The sequence below is a fragment of the Sapajus apella genome, unplaced genomic scaffold, assembly GCF_009761245.1.
Source record: "Sapajus apella isolate SASKATOON/1434 unplaced genomic scaffold, GSC_monkey_1.0 scaffold61, whole genome shotgun sequence".
Taxonomy (NCBI): domain Eukaryota; kingdom Metazoa; phylum Chordata; class Mammalia; order Primates; family Cebidae; genus Sapajus; species Sapajus apella.
This window is the reverse complement of record NW_022437001.1, coordinates 11,831,666-11,853,362: the sequence shown is the minus strand read 5'-3', so window position 1 is coordinate 11,853,362 and position 21,697 is coordinate 11,831,666. Positions and strand designations below refer to the sequence as shown.

The 21,697-nt window shown below is 40.4% G+C and overlaps 1 protein-coding gene across 1 annotated transcript in view; it reads right to left on the bottom strand.

Moving 5' to 3' along the window:
* The window catches only part of RNF150 (ring finger protein 150), a 283,735-nt gene that overhangs the window by 41,545 nt on the left and 220,493 nt on the right, over positions 1–21,697 (bottom strand). The window contains exons 5-6 of the mRNA XM_032246510.1: positions 18,263–18,359; positions 11,572–11,782 (exon numbers count right to left, since the gene is read on the bottom strand). Of these exons, the coding sequence (XP_032102401.1) occupies positions 11,572–11,782; positions 18,263–18,359 (308 nt within the window). The remainder of the gene's footprint in view (positions 1–11,571; positions 11,783–18,262; positions 18,360–21,697) is intronic.

Below are 21,697 nucleotides of genomic sequence, written 5' to 3'. Positions count from 1 at the left end.
GAGAAATCACATTTATAATTTTTCTTGAGTGTCAGGCACCAAGCTAGGAGCTTCATATATAGCCATTCATCTAATCCTCACAACAAACCTATGAGGTAGGTTCTATTTTGACAATTTTCATGATGAGGAAACTGAGGCTCAGAGATATTAAGTGAATTGGTGACAGCTAGTAAGATAAGTGGTCAGGCCAGGATCTCAGTCCAGATCTGTCTGACTCCAAAGTCATCAGTTTTCTCAAACCTATGCTATCTCACAGTAGGGTCATCTGTATTTATCATGGGTTAAAATAAAACAGTAAGGGTTGTGTCGATGGCATAAGCTTCATTTAAGTCTTCAGTGGTTTCTGGGCATTTGGTTTTATGACATTAGCAGGCATTTGCAGAAATTTATGCACATTTAGATGTTAGAGCCTTTCTCTGTGACATTTTCCTTTGCTGCTGTTTCCGCTATTTCCTCTCTCTCTGATGCTTTTAATTCCATTGCTGCTGCATAGTACAATATCAATAATGATAAATAATAAATCATCAGTCCATTGCTGCAAGGCATTAGTCTCCCTCTTCTCTCATGATGGGGGACTAGTTTAACACTGTGCTCCTCTTTCATACAGGGGAAATGTCACAGTATCATTCCAGAGAAACTGGCTATACAGAGAATTGTTTGCTAGTGCCTTGGTCCAGCTTGAATATCATAGGAATATATATTTATTATTTTCATTAGCAGCCAAAATAGAAATACACATTGCAATACATTCTCCTTTACCTTCCATTACTGTCATTGGTTTCCCTTAGAACTCAACATATTCATTTACACATCCAACTAATGTTTATTAAATCTAACTGTATGCCATAAACTGTGCTGGGTTTTAGAACATAAAGGTGAAAAGTTACACAGTCCAAGCCATTTGAGGATCTATAAATTGAAGGGAGTAACTGGCAACTTCTCAAGAAATTGTATCAGAGATAGCTATTTGAAAGCAGGTAATTGTAAAAGAAACACCAGATTCTGCTTGAAGAAGCAGAGAAAACATGTCGGAGAAAACAGCAGATGAGATGTGCTTGAAGGATACACAGGAATTGGGAGGTGGAGGGAGACGCATGGTAGGACAGTGTATCTGGAGCCACAAGTGGCTTAAAATGCTCCTGTGTAAAGAGCCAGGTGGTAGTGGTGAAGAGTCTGGGAGAGAGATGCAGAGGCCAAACGCTTAATGATTTTGTTAGATTAGGCAGGTGGAGATTGTAACCCATAGATAGTAAAAATGTTTCAGCAAAACACTGACAAAAAGAGATTTCTATGAATGATTACCCAGGAAGCAGGATGAGCACAGACTGGAGGATAGTAGGACCAGGTACGAGGAGAGAAGAGATGATAAGGGCTTGAATTATAGTAGTGGCAGAGGGAAATGGCACGTGGAGAGATTTAAAGGGCAGAATGAACAGGGTTGGTAATTGTTTCACTATGGAGGACAACAGCATAGAGAAAATATAGAGTAGCTGCAAGTTATCAGCCTGAGCACTGGGAAGTAGTTTTACTGTAGGTCAACAAACATATGAAAAATGCTCATCATCACTGGTCATTAGAGAAATGCAAATCCAAACCATATTGAGATACCATCTCATGCTAGTTAGAATGGCGATAATCAAAAAATCTGGAGGCAACAGATGCTGGAGAGGATGTGGAGAAATAGGAACATTTTTACATTGTTGATGGGAGTGTAAATTAGCTCAACCATTGTGGAAGACAGTGTGGCGATTCCTCAAGGACCTAGAAACAGAAATTCCATTTGACCCAGCAATCCCATTACTGGGTATATATCCAAAGGATTATAAATCATTCTATTATAAAGATACATGCACATGTATGTTCACTGAAGCACTGTTTACAATAGCAAAGATGTGGAACCAACCCAAATGCCTATCAATGATAGACTGGACAGGGAAAATGTGGCACATATACACAATGGAATACTATGCAGCCATAGAAAATGAGGAGTTCATGTCCTTTTTAGTGACATGGATGAATCTGGAAACCATCATTCTGAGAAAATTGACACAAGAACAGAAAATCAAACACTGCGTGTTCTCACTCATAGTTGGGTGATGAACAATAAGAATACATGGACACAGAGGGGAGCATCACACACTAAGGTCTGTTGGGGGGGCGCTGGGGAGAGACAGCAGGGAGTGGGGAGGTTGGGGAGGGGTAACGTGGGGAGAAATGCCAGATATAGGTGACGGCAGAATGGAGGCAGCAAACCACCTTGTCATGTAAGTACCTATGCAACAACCCTGCATGATCTGTACAGGTACTCCAGAACTAAAGTACAATAAAAAAAAAATGAAAGTCACTAACTTATAAAATGAACCTATACAGGAGTGTAATGCAAATATAGCATGCAAAGGAAACACTCTTTATAATTTGGTACCCATTTTCTGAAACCAAGTATGCCATGCAAAGGCATAATTTTCACTATAGTAAAAAGTGCATTTTTGCAGGGGCTGATAAAGTGCATGTTGAACTAGTGAATTAGTTATTTGATGGAATGTCAAAAGACCTTTTTGGTTTTTCTTTATTTTTAAAATTTTCAGATCCAATTTAATTTTTTCAATATTTATTTCAGCATAACATTTTGGCTGAAATAAAATGCCATCATAACTATTATTGTTAGAATTTACACTAATGTCTGTATAAGAGCCAGGTGAATACTGGTAAACAGCATTTTGGGAGCAGAGGGCCATGATGTTCAGAGACAGGGTCCACTGCATATGGGAATCCCAGAAGAAGACCAGGCTACAGCTATGGATGGAGGCCAACTGTGCTGCTGTTCCAGCCTCCTCCACCCATTGTCTTCTCAGCCATTCATCTGATATGAAGATAGGCAGAGGCTGGATCTCACAATGACCTTCACTAGTCTTAAGAATGTGGCTGTCAGGTGGAGGGGGCTTACATCTGTAATCCCAGCACTTTGGGAGGCTGAAGTGGGTGGGTCACTTGAGGTGAGGAGTTCAAGACCAGCCTGGCCAACATGGTGAAACCCTGTCTCTACTAAAAATACAAAAAATTAGCTGGGCATGGTGGCAGGTATCTGTAATCCCAGCCACTTGCGAGGCGGAGGCAGGGAGAATCACTTGAACCCGGGAGTCAGAGGTTGCAGTGAGCTGAGATCATGCCATTGCATTCTGACAAAAAAGCAAGACTCCAAAAAAAAAAAAAAAAAAAAAAAAAAAAAAGTGTTGCCTGTGGAGAAAGTTGAGGGTAGAATTCCTTGCTGGGTTGGCTCAGTGGTGCTGGAAGGAGAAAGGTGGCGAGAAGGGCTTGTAAGTGAGGTTGCAAGACCTTGAACCTTTGTAGTGAGACTTGGAAAGGTGCTAAGACAAGGGTTCTAACTTAAATCACAGACTTAGGGGCCTGAAAAGCATCTTAGAAATCACCTAACAGAAGTTCAGAAAGGGTAAGTGACTTGCTCAGGGTCACACAGCTAATTGGAGGCCAAACCAGGACTAAGACCCCAAGTTTCCTGCCTCTGGCTAGTGGTGTTTCTCTGGTATCAGCTTACCTCAAGTAGCTCCAATAATGTTCTAATAGTGACACTTTCCTTTCTTCTGAACCACTGAATTTCACTCCTGAAATATTTGGATTTATAGAACCCTCAGACTCTAAATTTTCAAAGCCAGTTCTTATGTGAGCCAAGAGGCATTTTCAGCTGCTCCTGCTTTCTTAATCTCAGAAGGAAGGAACTTCCCATGATTTGCTTTAGAACCAAAATGCAAACAGAAATGTTATCTTATTTACACAAGACTCTCCTCAGACACTGAAAAAGTGCTGACCTGCCAGTTGTGTTTCCTGCCATCAGCTGCTGCCTCACTGCTGAGATCCATGCACAGTGTGTCAGTGTCTGGTAAACTGCAGGTCTGCCCCCTAGCCCTTTCCTGGCTTATGCTGGTAACAGCTGCTGAGCCATGTCAAAAGCAAGACATCATTGTGAGGAATTAATCAATTGGAGATGGTGCTATCAATGAGTAACTCAAGCACATGAGAGACGATCTCCCAGCAGTGAATGAATGGATTTAATCTGTTGGCTGAGTTACTTCAGTTCAGGAAGACAAGTTTCTTCTGGGTGAGTGGTTGTGTCATACTCAGGCTGAGTGCTCCAAGTGGCAATATATCTGTGGTCTAAATGGATTGATTCTGTCACAGGCTGTTTTTGAATCTGCAGATCCTCAGCCCTCCCTGTCAGAGGTACCAGGCATATAGGAAAGCCCTGGCAGCCTCACCTTGAGTGGGCTTGCTTGGATTGGGAAGTGTTTTCAACGGAGGAGAAATGTTATCGTGGAAAACCCTGCGGATCGTGCATTGGGTAGTTGCCATTTGTGAAGCTTGACGATCGAGGCACGTGCTTATTGCAGAGATCTTTGCTCTTCAGAACAGCTGTTCCTCTGGTGAAGCTGCCATGGAGCTGGTGAGCTAGAGGACTCAGAAGCAAGGGAGTGATGTTGCTCCTGGCACGTTCAGAGTCCTGGAAATGATTGTCTGGAGCAGTGTTACAACCTGCAAATGCTTTGTTTTATATAGAAGCAGTCGCTGTGGCTTAACTATGGAGGGATGAAGGGGAGATGGCAGTGGGGCCTGAAATCTTAAATGGCTGGCTAATTCTCTTGCTTGCCACAAAGGAATGCCCTCACAAATCAAAGCAATCGTCTTTCCAGAGGTAATGTGAATCTTATAGGCACCAAGGGAGATCATTCTCCTGGTTGGTTCCAGCTGGCACATTTATCCATTGTCAAGAGCAGCTACTTTGCCATTTCAGGCTTTAATGCAAATCAGAAAAGCAGACATGGCTACTCTTGCAGATCCCTCATCAATACTGGAAAGCTTTATCTAAATGTGTTTATTTCTGAGTGCACCAGTATATTTTGGAGTCACATAACACCTGGAAATTGCTGTTTTGCAATTGTAGCAAAGTGTAGCTGCACATGTGAAACAGAAATGTGAAGTTTATGCCAACTTTCCCTTTTTCTCAGTTGTCTTGATTTATAGAGTTTCCCTGAAAAAGTCCTGAACACACATTCTTTTTCTTGTTTTCCTGTTCAGGCTGTGGTCAGAGCAGGTCTATGGGCATTTACAAGTTTTGAATAGAGATATTCTAAATACTTTATAAACTGCTCCCCCAATAAACTTGGAACTTAAAAAATATATGAATAAATGTCATTTCTTGCCTAATTTTTTAAGAGAATGAATGTTTAGGAGCAATGAATCCTGTAGGGAACTTTATACTGAAGTTCCTCAAATTAGAGAAAGCAAATCCTTGCAGAGACTAAACACAAATCTCTGAATGAACTCTTCCAAAGTTTTTCCTATAATTAGCTGGTGTATGTGTCCCTGGAGAGCTCCCGGGGGGTTTGCAGTGGTAGGTGTCAGAGCTGGCATGAAAACCACTTTTCTCTGTGCTGCAGCTTCAGATGTGCTTTAGCAATTTTGTTTTGCAAGTACATTTTGAAAAGTCTTCACATTTTTTTTTCCTAAAAGGCTAACCTATTTCTAGGGTCTTTAAAAAGGGTCTGTAGTTTAGCAGAGATGGCAGCTAAGAATGTGCTCCTTAGTTGAAGACCATCAAGACATTTAGGACCTAATTCTCTTGCACTTTCATGGGACTCTTTCTGCCTCAGTTTCTACTGAAGAGACGTGAATAACAAAGAATCACGAGACAGACTCTCCCTCCCCTACCCCCCATTGCCAGATGTGTAGTGAAATGTATAAAGGGAAACCTGTTCTATAATTCTTGACCTCATCACCCATTTTGAGGCAATAAAAATGAAAAGAAGGAGAGGAAGGTGGGGCAATTGGTAAAGATATTGTCAATGAACAGAGTGATATCATGTTGCATCCTGCTCCTCTAGTGAAAGGGGTGGAGAAGGGGCAGCTCCCAATCTCAGGCCTGTGAGGGATTGCTGCAAGGGAATCCCCAAAAAGATTTTGAAATGTTCCCTATAGGTTGGACTCAGCAAAAATGTCTCAAACTTTTGTGGACTCAGTCTCCTTCCTTCCTGCAACCTTAAGAGAGGAGGCCCAAGACCCTCATGGGGTCAAAGCCTGGAGAATGCTGCTGTCCTGGAAAAGGACTGCCAGGGCCGGTGATGTGTGAGTATCCTAGAGGTGAATGGGGTTAATGTGGGCTCCACCCAAAAGGAGCTCCTGGAGAGGTAAGTGGACATTAGGAGACAGAGGCTGAAAATGCACTCCTGGGTGCACAGGATGCTCATGAGCAAGCAAGAGAGACCCATCTGTCCCACACTGTAGGAATTACAAGGGAAAGAGCCCAGCCAAAAAAAAAAAAATTATTTTTTTGACTGTGTTTGCAACTTAAAGGGACTCTTAGAACTTAAAGGGAGTCTTAGAACTATCAGTAATCTAAGAATAGGCAGAACAGTCTTGGGCCTGCTAGAATTTTCATCCAGGGGCAAGGAACTCTGATACCCATTCAATACATTTTAAGTGTCAATGTGGCAGAAATAAAGACATATTTTGAATGGTCCCTCACATCTGCCTGAGCTTTGGGTTCACCACCCACCATGGCTCAAAAATATTCAAGAAGAAAAAAACAATAAAAATAATACAACAAATAAAAAAATGCAAATAAAAAATCAATATGCTAGGACAACTATTCACATAATATTAGGTATTATAAGTACCTAGAGATGATTTAAAAATATACTGGAGGATATGCATAGTAACATGCAAATATTACACCATTTTATGTAAGGAACTTGAACATCCTCAGAGTATAGTACCTTTGGGGGAAATGGGGTATCACGGAGCAAATTCCCCGTGGGTACTAAGGGATGACACTTCATCCTTGGGGAAAGAAGAGGGTATCTAATATCTAACGCATTAGATACCCTCTTCTTTCCCCAAGGATCAGAGTTGATACGAAGTTAGCAAAGGAAATTTTCCCAGAGGAACCCCATATCATTTTTCATTTCAACTGGCCAAGTTTTAGCCTTTACATTAATTCATGTGTACTGCTTCCTTCAGAAAGTTTGAAAACCAGTTCTCCTGGCCAGATAAATCATGCCAAGTGCTTTTCAGAATGTATGGGGCAGATGTGCCATATCTTGATTCTGCCATCCCTACCCTCCATGGACCGACAGCTGGTTCCTTCTAGTCTGACGTGGAAGAAGGGCCAAGTGGGTAACGATCTACAGGCAGTGCTAGAGGACGTAAGACTTGTGTAGTGACTCGGTAAAGGGAAGAAGGAAATCCATGGTGGTGCCAACAACCTCCCTGAAAAATCACAGGAAAGTTTCAGACTCTCCCAAGATGTGGAGTGGCACTCAACATTTTTAAGAAGGGGCAATAAAGTCATCTGTTCTATGTCTTTCTCTAGCTTCTCTCTCGAGTCTTCAGACACACAGGGCTGTCTGTTTAGCTGTGTTTTCCTTTGGTTCTAAGGAACTTTTTTTCCCCTGTGGAAGCAAACCCAACAATCTGCAGACTGAGCTTGAGAAGTTAAAGGCTAAGTGTGTTTTTGGCATGATTAGGCCTACAGATAAAGACTGCTGAGCGACGTGTGGGCATTGATACAAACGACCCCTCACACAAAGATGGAGGATAAACACTGTTCTGGGACTGCCAGGTGAGGTTTTGAAAGATGGAATGTCAGAAACATTAAAAATGTGCATACAAGAACATCTTCCTTCCAATGTCAGACTTGCAACAAGTTTGAATCTCCTTGGCTCTGTAAATGGCTTTCATTTTTTTTTTTCCCCCTGGGAGCTGAAGATGATCCTTTAATGCTAGATTTTTCCATCTTCACTCTGAAGGCAATCTGTTCTACATCTTTGCTCCATGAGTGCTGAAATGACTTTGACATGCATTTAATCTATTGCACACAGGCCAGGAAAGAGAGAATAGAGGTTGGAATGAGAGTATAAGTAGAAAGTAAATAAATCTTTGATCTTTTAAGAGATTTAGAAAAATGGAAAAACTGAATAAATAAACTGAGTGAGAAGTGAGTAAGCAACTGTGTTCATTTTTCCCCCCATTCTGTCTCTGAGCGTAGTGTCGCTAAGCCTGGGCTCTGGGGCCAGTGGCCTAGTGTGAGTGCCACCCCCACCTGTCATGTATGACTTTGGGTCAGTGACATTAATCTCTCTGTGCCTCCATTTCTGTATCAGTAAGATGAAGATAAAAATAATATTTACCTCATTAGCTTGTTGTGAGCTAATATATGAAAAAGGCTTAAAGGGTGCCTGGTATGTAATAGGTACAATGTATTTCTTAGCCGCTGCTATTTCTTCCTTTCTAGTAATTTCCTGGGTCTGTGGAGATGTGAGGGGGAGAAAGAATAATTTGGAGAAAAGTCATGTTCAACCTCCACTGGGTTATTTATTTGCGATTTATAGCAATATTGTACACCCAACTACACTTATGTCTACTTCCTTATGATTTTTGAACAGCATTCAAGTTGAGTATAATAATGTTGATGAAAATTTGAATCTTTTCACTCATCTAGTCATATGTTTATGTTTGTTTATTTATTAAGTATTTATTTGAGTAAGACACTAGGCAATTAAAAAAACCTGTATAGAGCAGAGGCTTTTTGTCCTAAGGAACTGATAGCCATTTTGCTAATGGTATAAACCAATCACATCTAACCAGAGTGTTCATGTTTGTAAAATTCTGACAAATCTAATAAATAAAACTAATCAGAAATATACGGTTTAGGAAAAATATCTTGTGAGAAAATTTAGTTTCTATACTAAGAAACTGATAGCCATATTAATATATGCCATCAGTCTTCTGACTGTAGATATTGTCATATCCCTCTTATTTCTTCATCCCATCTTTACCAATACTTCCTTTGAAATTGCCTGGCTTTCTTTTCTTCTGTTATGAACAGAAAGTCTCTACTTTAAGCTTAGATTGAACATGTTTACCTCAATTCATTCAATAAACATCTACAGAACGGTCACTATTAACTAAACACTCTGAGCCTATTTTATGCAAAAAACAGTTTAGGGATTACAAATTACATGGATATACATCATAATTTTCTATTTTCAGATGTGTTTTAACCCACAATATATTTACATCTATTTTGTTTTGGATGTAATTTAACCCACATTAAGTTGAAATGCTTTTTCATTTGTCATCTTGGCTTTACTAAGATGTATGAAGTATGTAGCCACTCTTCAAAATAAGGAATCTGACAGATGACATATCTCCTCTTGAAAATCAAAGGGTCATTCTTTTTCAAGAATAATGATCCTTTTAAAAATTTTGTCTCTCAAAAGCAAGTTCATGCCTTAAATGTTTTTCAACTGCTGGAAAAATTTTATCATACCTTCCAATATATTTCACTAAGATCTTGAATGGTCATATGTGTGGTGGTAATCAAAGATGTCCAATAAATGGAAAAATTCTGAGACAACCTGGTACACCAAAAAGAGAGCTTTCTATTTGACCTGAGTCAGATGTTTAGTCCTCTGGGCCACAATTTTCTCATGACAAAATTTAGAAGTGTATTTTGGTAAGAAACAAAAGGTTCTCTTCCATTTAAAGTGCTAGGATTCTAGATCTATGTTCTCCAATATGATAGCCACTAGTAGTATGTAACTACTAAGCATTTCAAATGTGACTAATTTAAATTAGTATTATATTGTCTCAGTAGTTTTAATTTTGAAGATTTAATAGATTTAATTTTGAAGATAAGGTTATATTGTCTTAATAGTTTTAATATTGTTTCGTTTTAATATTTTAATAAATTATTGTTTTATTAAATTATTTAATATATTTAATACTTTTATTAAATAATTAATAATCTTAAGTTGTGAAATTATATTTTATTAAATTATTATTTTATTAAAATTATCATTTAAATAAATGATTTTAATAAATTGAGACAATATTTTATCTCAATAAAAATTAAGTTATTTACTGTTTACTTCTTGAGCCACTTTATTTAAAGACATTCTGAAATGTGCTGTAAGCATAAAGAAAATACACATCAGACTTTGAAGACTGAGTATAAAAAAATGTGAAATATTTTGGATCTACAGGGTTAAACAAAAATATATTATTAAAATGAACTTCATTTTTAAAAATGTTTTAGTGTGGCCATAGAAAAATTTAAATTACATGCATGACTTGCATTATATTAATATTGGACTGCATTAGTCTAAACCTTCAAAACAAAGGGATCAAAATCCATCTTCAATGGCTTTTAAATACCGAATGGTCAACATTTCAATACTGACCTGTAAAAGTCAAGTTTCTCAAGTTAAAGGTCTTATTTATCAAAAACTAATAAACATTGCATGGGCAGATATTTCTCACCAAGCTCCTCTTCAAGTTACCTCTGTCAAGGTCCTGAAAAACGGGTATGCTTACAATATTCAATATTCAAATCCCAAATAGGAACGTCTCAACTATATAATAAAAGATGATCAGGAAATAGAACAAAAGATTACAAGTGATTGTTTCTAAGTAGTGGAGCCCTCAGTAATTTTTTTCATTCTTTTCTTTATCTTTCAATTTTTCAACAATGAATAGTTTCTTCATCAGAAAAATACATTTTTACATTTTAGCAAGCTTTCATAAATTTTACAGAAATCACAAATATGTAAAAGAAAGATCAGCTTAAAAGACAATATCCCCAAATACTTCAATCTGCTTTTCTACATTTCCAAATTTCTACAGTGAATTGGTTACTTTTATCAAAGAAGTACACTTTATTTAAAAATTGCCACATCCACTCACTCTTTTAACCTCAAACCTGAGCTAATTTGCATCTGACTTTCTTAGAACTCCTGAAGCTTTAATCTCTATTAGACTGAATACTAGGTACTTTAGATTTTTACTTCAATCTTGATGCTAATATACATCCTTTAATATTTTTATTAAAACTACCATCAAACAGAACAGGATTTAGTGACTGTCTATGGAGGAGATGGGGGAAAATAAAATACCAGAAGGTATTTTAGTACACAGGGCCACTGTGCACAGGGGTTTAGTGTCTATTGCAAATATGGCCATCTAAAGGGATGCCATTTACATCTACATCCTACCAAAACAAGGAAAGCAGCCTCCTGCACATGGTCTAGACCAGTTCCTACAGTCACACGCACACTCAGGCAGCTCCAGTGCATGTGCACACACACATACAAGCATGTGCACATGAGTGGGTGTGGTTGTGCTCTATCCCAGTCCTGCTGGGCACCACTTGTGGTTGCTCCCCTTACCTGCCCTCCAGTATGAGAAGCTCCAGATCCAGGACCCTAACGTGCCTCAGGTACTACGGGAAGCGGGCATGGAGAATGAGCAGTGCTGTGATGTGTGAGCCCTGGTGTCAGTGTGTGGGCAGGCAGGAGCACGGGCACACAGAGCCAGGTGGGCTGTCTGCCCTGCTGGCTCTAGGAAAGGCAGTTCTTCTAAGGGCTGGCAGTTATAACTGATGAACCTAGCAATGATGTACTCATTCTGTATTTTTTTCTTCTTGAGGAAAGGTAATCTTTTCCAATTCCCACAAGGCAACAGCCGTACTGGCTATGTCACTTTAAGCATGGCAGAACTTACTGTTAGTAGTAAAGATGACTTCTCCCTCCTGGGGGGTGGGGTCTGTATCCTGGACCACCTGCAAGGCTCCCACAGTCCGGACAGCAGGGTCCAAAGTGACTGAGCTTTCATTCACTGTTGTGTCACTTGCTCCTGTGATCTGGTTGGTTGGTGGACCTCCCAGAGAGCCCTCGAAGTCAGTGGGCAAGTCGTCCATGCAGTCGGCATTGGGCTGATGGGGGCAGAAAAGGATCTGTTCTCAGTACGTCATCTACTTAGAGATTAAATGTCTACAGCCTAAACATTTTGTCTCCATAAAAAAATTAAGTTCTTTATTGTTTACTTCTTGAGCTGCTTTATTTAAAAACACTCTATATATAGTTTCCATAATATTAACACAAAAAGATCTTCCAAAATTTCGTTTCCAAAGGTTCATTTTAAAAATGTTCCTTTTTAATTTTTTAGAATAAAAATTAAAGTTTTAATTTAAGACAAGCAGTATTTGTACATTTAAATAATCACTTGGGGGAATATGTGAAATATATTTACAATGAATGCATTTCTGTACATATAGTATTATTTACCGCACACCTAGAATGTAGCTGGTAGCCGGATCATTATCCCTCAATACTAACGCATTGTTTACAAATATACTAATGATATGAGAGTAGGAGGGAGAATAGAATCTAAGCCATTATGGCTTGTTCATTAAAGATACATACATACCCTCAAATATACACAAAAGCAGAGAGTAAAGCTACTTTTAAGAAAAACATAAGCCAAAAACTAGCTATAGAAAAATATCTCTATGTCCTTAATATGGAATTAACCATACATTAGTCAAATCTTCTAAACTAAAATCTTAGAATCGTAAGACTAGGGTGAGACCCCCTTGTTCAATCAACCATGGGTTACAGGACTCTTTCCTCTCCAACATCATTGACAGCTTCCTTTAAAAAACATAGCAATGGGAGCTCTCTGCTTTGCAAGGCAGTCTGTGTTAGCCAGCATTGTTGGACTGTATTATTATTGGGCAAAATCTTACTCTTTGTATGTTTTACTCTTTTGTCTTAGTTCTGCTGGTTTGAAGTAATAATGAATATATTTATATCTCTTACACAAACAGCTTTTCAAATTACTTTCAGTTCTGTCTCCACACAAACTCAAAATTATGTTTAAAGGGTGGTGGTGGAGGGATATTGTCTTAAGGACTATTAAGAATAGCTGGCTGGGTGTGGTGACTCATGCCTGTAATCCCAGCACTTTGGGAGGCTAAGGCAGGTAGATCACGAGGTCAAGAGATGGAGACCATCCTGGCCAACATGGCGAAACCCCATCTCTACTAAAAATACAAAAATTAGCTGGGCTTGGTAGCACATGCCTGTGGTCCCAGATATTTGGGAGGCTGAGGCAGGAGAATTGGTTGAACCTGGGAGGCGAGTGAGCCGAGATCACGACACTGCACTCCAACCTGCTGACAGAGTGAGACTCTGTCTCAAACAAACAAACAAACAAACAAAAGAACAGCTGTTAATTTCTTTTGCTCTGGTCTGAACTTCAGCTTCATCTTGAAGGATGATAATCACATGGTTTGTTTTACACTCCCAAAGTAGGCAGAACATCAGGGAGGGTCAGGATTAGCAGAAGAGAACTCTGGATTGACAATGATTGAATTAACATCACAATGACTGTTGTTTTCCAAGGTCTTCAGAACAGAAAATCGACAACTCATGGATTTATAGGGAACACAAAACAAGAAATCCAAAGCGCTGGACTCTTGTCCTAATGTTCTGCTCTTAGCTGTGTAACACCAGTCTCCTGAGCTCCACACCTACGTCCTAACAGTCAGCTGGAGATCTCTATCAATCCATAAACCCATCAAATTCAGCTCATTCATTTCTTTCCTATATTCTTTCTTCTTTTTGTCTTCTCTAGCTGTATTGGAAGTAAGCCAATTCACTGAAACTCAATTTGTTAAAAATTCAAAGAATGATCAATTCACTGAATTCACTAAATTTACTGATTGACTTTGGACACAAGCAGGTGGGTTTATGAACATTACCTCCCCATTACAGTTTTCCTATCTACTTACAATCTCTTCTTGAGTTTATTTCAGTCTTCACTCTCTCCTCAGAACGTTCTTTAAAGAAAACACCATGGATATGTTTCTTCTCTTCTCCTAAGGAAGGAATTACACGCTCCCTGGCATGACAATGGCAGATGCTCTAGAGCCCAGCCCCAGCCTACATTTCTGGCCTCACCTTCAGCCTTTGGAGACACGAAGCACACCATCCATTCCCTCCTCTCAACACTGTAGCTTATACTCTTCCTGTGCTCAGGATGACATTTGATCCAATAACCCTCCTTGACCCCTGGGGAATTCCTAATCACCCTTTAATTCCCAGGTCCAATGTGCCCTTTTCTAAGGCATGTTCCCTCCCAGATAGGCATCGTTGATCCTGGAAGTACTTTATCAGGCACTTCTCCCATGCTGTATGGCTATTAGTTAAGGTGCTGGTCTCACTCTGCCAGGCTCCAAACATTGTAAAGTGAAACAACCACACTATACTGACCTTGGATTCCAAGCCCCTACATAGTGCCATTGACAATGACTAGGTGCTCAGTGAATGTTGACTTGGAAATTTGATCTGAGTCTCAGGTTTCTGCCCTGGAAACTTGGGCATGTTGTTAGTATCTGCCCTAAATTAATTAAACAAGGATTTGAGAAAATATTTGAAAAACTGTAAAGTTCTACTCAAAGGTAAGATATACTGCGTACAGGTGTTATGCTTATCTATTATAAGCATAACCAACTGTGTGTGGGTTTCAGGAGGAAAAGATTTCACAAAGAGAGTACTGTGCAGGCTGTTCTTTTGGCCATAAACACTTAAATGCAATCATATGTAATAATAATGGACATATTTTTCAAAATGTTGATCTAGCTGTTGATATTGTTCTCTGTGTATTTTCTTAATCTCGATGCAGTTCTTTTCTTTGCTCTTCATTTTGCGGGATAGTAGGAATAGTGCTATATCTTTAACGTAGTAGGGTAGTGGATAAAAGAGCTAACTAGCCCAGTGAAACTGTCAATGGTAGCAAGCACAAATAATTTGACTTGGATACAATATTTAATAGGCCAACCTTAGAGAACCTCACAGATTATATCCACTCTACATGCTTCATCAAATGGAATAATATTTTGAAAAGAAACCAAATTTACATATCTCTAAGAGAAGTCACAATCATAAACTTTAAAACAAGATGTCAAATGCTATCTGCAAGTGAAAACTGCACCTGTATTTAAATTCAAGTTAGCATGGAAAACCCCTAAAATAAAGGAACTGCTAAATAGAAACTTGTGAATACACCAGCTATACAGAATTTTATATTCAATAAAAATCATCAACCTATTCCAATCAGGATAATAGTGATAGGAGGTGGTGGCTGGCATATAAAAGACCCAGGTTATATGGTACCTTAGAGGAGGAGTCACTGAAACTGTATTCTGTCATTCTACCAAGACAGACCTAGATGACTGGATGAACAGAGGGCGAAGCAGTATAATGTAGATAAAAAACGCTTCTGATAATAAAGGACTCCCCACTCTTTCTATTCAGTATTATATTTCTCTTGGCAAACTATAATGGAAAATGATACTTATTGTTCACTTTCCATTATATGGAATTTCATGATCAGCGAACTGTGCTCTCATTTTTTAGTTCATTGTAGGGAAATCACTTACAAAATAACAACATCCCTAGCTTTTGACTTTTAACTTACTTGTCTTATACCATGGGTAGATACAAGGACACTCCATTTAAACAACAAAAACCAAAACCAAAACCAAAAATACTATGCCACCTGTGTTTGAATAATCTAGTAGATTAGGGTTACAACCAAGTCGTTTGCGAGTTGACACTGTTCAGAGGAGAATCAGGATGAAATTCATAAATACGATTGTATGACTAGCAGCATTCAAGGTGCTGAAGGGCTGTCATTCCATAGACATTTATTGAGCACTTAGCGTATGTAAGGAATGCAGATATGAAGCATCAACAGACAGCAGTTATCAGAGAGTGACAAGCTCTTTTTTTTTTTTTTTTGTTTTTTGTTTTTTGGGGACAGAGTTTCGCTCTTGTTACCCAGGCTGGAGTGCAATGGCGCGATCTCGGCTCACCGCAACCTCCGCCTCCTGGGTTCAGGCAATTCTCCTGCCTCAGCCTCCTGAGTAGCTGGGATTACAGGCACGCGTCACCATGCCCAGCTAATTTTTTGTATTTTTAGTAGAGACGGGGTTTCACCATGTTGACCAGGATGGTCTCGATCTCTTGACCTCGTGATCCACCCGCCTCGGCCTCCCAAAGTGCTGGGATTACAGGCTTGAGCCACCGCGCCCGGCCGCTCTTTTTCAATTTTCTTTGAATAAGAAGTAATGAGATATATAGAACATAGGAAAATTATAAGACAATTTGTTTAAGCTGTATACAAAGGGTTTCAGTTTGATATAGGAAGTGTTTTCTAATTGAGAAGGCCATGAGCTTGCCCAGTGACATGGAATGTTTTATGAATAGAGTAGAAGTCATCTTATTGATATAATTCAGACATAGTGCTACCCAATGGTAGAAGGATGAAGGGGAACAATAACCAAAATTCCACCCAGATCCTGACTTTGTAATTCCCTAGGACAAAAACAGAAAAACCCTGAGAGGCACAGAGAGTATCCATATGCCTTCGTGCTTTGGGAGAAATAGCACAAAAGCCTTATTCGTCATGGAGGGTGTTCTGTTTTGTGGGGCAAGCTTGGATGTGTATCATGTTCTTGTTTAGCTGGCCTTTAAAAATCTTTACCAAATCCAAAAGATGCTACTGATGTTTATTTATTTTTCTGACAGTTCATTGTGCTAAGTAAAATCCTATCCAGACTTTGTAGGCATCAAACCATGGCCAGAATACCCAAATGCTAAAGGTTAAAATATTATTAATCTTGGAAATAAGAGAAAAGGCAACCCCATAATTCTTTCTAAAAATAATTCACAGCGATCTTGCATCTTATTTACAAGTAGCTTTTGCAGAAGTTACACCTCCACTGAAAAAGCCTGGAATCAAATACCTTTTGTACAAAATTGAATGATGGATGCTTGTTAGTTTTCATCGTCCTGACCAGAGAACAGTGGGATTGGCACTTAATATCTCTAAAAATACCCCGAACAATAGGAACACGTCAAAGGATCCAACTCTCTCTCCTTCATTGTTAGAACTGTGAGGACTCTAAAGACGTTGGAGACTATAGACACACATACACACATTTCCCCCTCCCCTCAGGGACTCAGTTACAGCAAAAATGTGAACAGTACAAAAACTGAGTTCAGCTTCCTAAGTCACCAGTATCTGGTAGAGCTGCTCGGTTTTTACTGATGTTTCATGTTCCTTTTAATTGATTTTCATTTTAAATGCAATATGCATGTATAACTGGTCTGAAAATTTAATGCATTGTCTTTAAAATCTAGCTGAAAGGTATAGTCACACAAGCTGATTTGTGTTCGGAGTATCAACCATGCAGATGATACAGCAGGCATGGAGGCAGCTGGCACAGGGTAGAAAATTCAGCCAATGCATGTCCTCATAATGCTTCAGGCGTGCACCCTCCAGCATGTCCTCATAATGCTTCAGGTGTGCCCCCTCCAGCAGAGCCACCCTGATATTCCAAAGATTATTAGTCCTTTGGCATTAAAGTAAACCTTTGATATGGGATCTGATACTTCCTCCTTCAGTGAGATCTTGGGACGGTTACCATTCTCTTTATTCTCTGCTATTAGCAGTGAGGAGTGACAATAGGGAGGTGGCAGCAAAGTGGAGGGCCTGAGGGGGAGCTGGTATCTGCATTTCATTTGTCTGACTTCCTCTAGACAGCACTGTGTGGTTTCTCACATCTCTTAGTGTAGTCCTTGGATTTGGTGGCCTGCTTTGCTTCCTGCCCTCATTGCTGAGAGGGAAGAACACATAGCAGCTGGTGTCTCACCACCCACTAGCTTGCAGGCTTCACCTGATGTGGTCCTGGGAAAGTCTCCCTGGAGCATCAAGCCAGCTGGCTGATTCTCTTTGTACAGGGGAGAGACAAAATTTTAGAAAATGTTTAGTCTCTGGGGGAGTCAACTGGGGGAACCCGTTAAATTAAGAACTAAGTGTTAGCTTTCCTGGCTCTGGTTTCCTGTTTGCTCAAAGTCTCCACAGAGAGCTGAGTTTAGCTGAGGCTTTGAGCCTGACTCTCAGCCTCTGTCCTCCCCTTTCTCTCTGAGAGCCAGGTGATCGTGGGGCAACACCAGAAAGCATGGCACATGGATCTCCTGATGGCTGCACATGGGTGATGGTGCAAGAGGTGCTCAGTGTGCAATTGGCCCGGGGTGTGTCTGCTGCTGTCCCACCTGTCCTCTCATACTGCAGCCCAGAAGAGAAGCCAATGAGCTGTACAAGTGACACCTTGACTCACACACAAATACAATGCACATGGTGAAAGGTTGGGATGTCTTCAGGGAAAAAGTGAGAGGAGAAATGCTTTCAGACACAGGAGTGTTCCCTTGGAGCCTCGTAAGATAATGTGACTGCTATGTGTGACTGAGGGGACACAGAACATCCAAGTATAATGTTTTCTCCCTGCTTTGGGGGCAACGCAGAAAGACAGACATGATGATGCTGTAGGCTGTGCTGTGCTTACCGGGATCCCTAGGGCTTTAAGAATGTTCATCTTGCACATGGGACAGGTGCGATGGTCTAGAAGCCAGGGGTCAACACAGGACTTGTGGAAAAGATGCCTGCAATGAGAACCATACATCTTAGAGTGGCGGTAACTGCAAAGACTACCTAGTCCACCATGGCCCAGGGACTTGTCCAAGGTCACACAAATGCTCAGTGGCAGAGTCAAGGCTCAAACCTCCATCACCTAACTTGTGGGTCAAAATGTTTCCTGTTATACCCTGTAGTGACATAGTCAAAATTTGTCTGGATCCCAAGAGTGTCCCATATAGTTTTCAATGGAGTCTTCCAAGTTTCAGAAAATGTAGAGAATGCAGAAACTGAGTTTCTCAATACAAAGAAGCTCTAATGACAAGAATACAAGTGGGAAAACATGTACACACCTTGTAGGATGACTTGATTGATGCTACTTTAAAAAAAATTCAGAATTTCTTTTCCCACAGTCAGAAGACAGCTTCAAAGTAAAGGCTGATTTCCATTAACATTTGGGATCTAATGCAAAAGGACAAAAGAGCTCCTGGAAGCATTCAATAACACCAATGCCATTTTAAGTTGTTGTGACTTCTGGTTGTCAAATCAAAAGCCAGAGTGAAAGGCTCTGGGGTCTCACGTGGGTAGCCATCATATCTGTGCAGTTGATTCACTCAACGACACGGTGATTCCCATGGGCCAGTCATTACTAGCTTTTGCCTTCGTGGTAGAAGGGGGCATTTGGTGGGTACAGGAGAGCTTCCTAACTGAACTTTTTCTGAACTTGGCTCAAAAAAAGTCCACTCAGAGATGTCAGGAACTCCTTGAGTCAGAAGCTTTTCTTCTAACTCCCAAGACTTCAGACCATAGGCAGAAGTAGTCAGAATTTCCTGCCTGAGGCAAGAAGAGAAAGAACTATCTGTTTTAAATATGAGGACTTCCTTAGCACATTCCATGCATGCCTGACTCTCTTTCTGTACCCCCTGTTTGTTCCCCCTATGCAATGGGGCACTGTTCTTGAATATTTCCACTCTGTTTTCTCACTTGTACCACCTTTTTTTCTAATAGCTCAGAAAATCTCATCTGTTTTGTGTTAGGGGGTGTTGGGCTCAAATGCTTAAAAAGTACCTCCAAATTAGAGAAGAGTTTGGGGGAGTGCTAGCTTTTAAACTGAAATTAGAAGAACTCAAATGCCAAAGATGAGATTGGCTGCATACAGGATATGATCAGATTGGGGATTAGAAAAAAGGACTGTAGCAACAAGGATGTGTTATTATGTTTCCAGATTATTGTTTAAGATGGCCTGCAGATTCACTATGATATGGTTTGGATCTCATGTCAAATTGTAACCTCCAGTGTTGGTGGTGGGGCCTGGTGGGAGGTGACTGGATCGGGGGCAGATTTCCATTTTGGTGCTGTTCTTGTGATAGTGATTTCTCATGATATCTGGTTGTTTAAAAGTGTGTAGTGCCTCCCCATTCCGCTTCCTTCTGTCCAGCCTTGTGAAGTGCTGCCTCCCGCTTTGCCTTCTGCCATGATTGAAAATTTCCTGAGGCCTCCCCAGAAGCCCAGCAGATGCCAGCATCATGCTTCCTACAGCCTATGGAACTGTGAGCCAATTAAACCTCTTTTTTTTTTTTCTTTGAGATGGAGTCTCGCTCTGCCGCCCAGGCTAGAGTGCAGTGGTACAACCTTGGCTCAGTTCAACCTCCACCTCCTGGGTTCAAGTGATTCTTGTGCCTCAGCTTTCCAAGTAGCTGGGATTTACAGATGCCCACCACCACACTCGGCTAATTTTTGTATTTTTAGTAGAGATGGGATTTTGCCATGTTGGCCAGGTTGGTCCTGAACTCCTGACCTCAAGTGATCTTCCCACCTCGGCCTCTCAAAGTGCTGGGAGTACAGGCATGAGCCATACTTTCTTTTCTCAAAGTGCTGGGAGTACAGGCATGTGTCTGGCCTAACTTTCTTTTCTTTATAAATTACCCAGTCTCAGGTATTTCTTTATAGCAGTGTGAGAACAGACTAATACATACTACTTGGAAGGTATATATTTCAATCACTCATCCATTCACTTCTTTATCTGTGCATTCATGCAACAAGTAGTATATACCAAGAGCTGTGCTCAACACAGAGAATCAGCACAATTTTGATTTGGCTCCTTCCCTCAAAAAGCATAGCAATAGAGGCCGACATTAATAAAATAATATAGAAATAAACTACTTAGTGACAACCATGTTAAGTACTAGATTAGAGGAAAAGGGAGTTTGGTAAGGAGGGGTGTATAACTGGGATATTTATCCTAGTTGGGGCGGTCAGGGAAGGGCTCCCTAACAAAGTGGCAAAGCTGAGACCTAAGGGCTACGTGGGTCATGGAGGGGAAGACGTGGGTAGAAGAGGGTTGAATGGCTCAAGCAAAAGCCAAGTGAGGGAGGGGCAGCAAGTTGGATAAAGCCATTCCGTTCCTTGCACTTCCAAAAAGCAATTTTGACCTCTCCATGTTCAGGTTCCATGCTCTGTATCTTTGTTTTTATTCCTACATATTTCCTGCTGGTTCTAATCCTCTGGAGAATCCTGACCAATATATCCTCCAATTAGAGTACAGGGTGTGCTCTCTATGAAAGCAAAATCCTTTTTTTGCTTGATTCACTGTTGCATCCCCAGCATCCCGAGTTCCTGGCACTCAGTTGATGCTCAAGTTCCTAATCTGAACTTGCTCACCAACTGGTGTTGCTCCTGGGAAAAGGTCAAATACTCTGGTCCTTTGACCATTCCCTGGAGGCAGGGCTCCGCTGTTTTCTGCACATGTGCTGAGTCAGAATAACAGTAGCACCATTCATTAGCTGTTTTAGCACTCAAATAAGATGATTAACAACCCCAAGTCTCAGTGGCCTGTCTGTAGGATGGAGAGGTATCTACCACAGCAGAAAAGCCTTCAATGGAGTCTCTGATTCACAGACACTTGTCATTGTTCTCAAACACCCTCAGTTGTTTCTCTCTATGAACTGGTCATTCTTACACCTCCTCTGGATGCTTACTTTTTATGTGGCAACTTGGCGAGGCTGTAGTACCCAGTTATTCAATTGATACGAATCCAGATGTTGCTATGAAAGTATTTTGTAGATGTGGTTAATGTCTACAGTTAGTTGACCTTAAATAGAGGAGATTATCTTCAACAATCCGGGTGGGCCTCATGCAATCATTTGAACGATCTTAAGAGCAAAACTGAGGTTTTGGCTGGGTATGGTGGCTCACGTCTGTAATCCCAGCACTTTGGGAGGCTGAGGCAGGCAGAAGGCAAATCACTTGAGTTCAGGAGTTTGAGACAAGCCTGGCCAACATGGTGAAATCCTGTCTCTACTAAATATACAAAAACTAGCCGAGTGTGGTGGCGTGTGCCTGTAATTCCAGCTACTTGGGAGGCTGA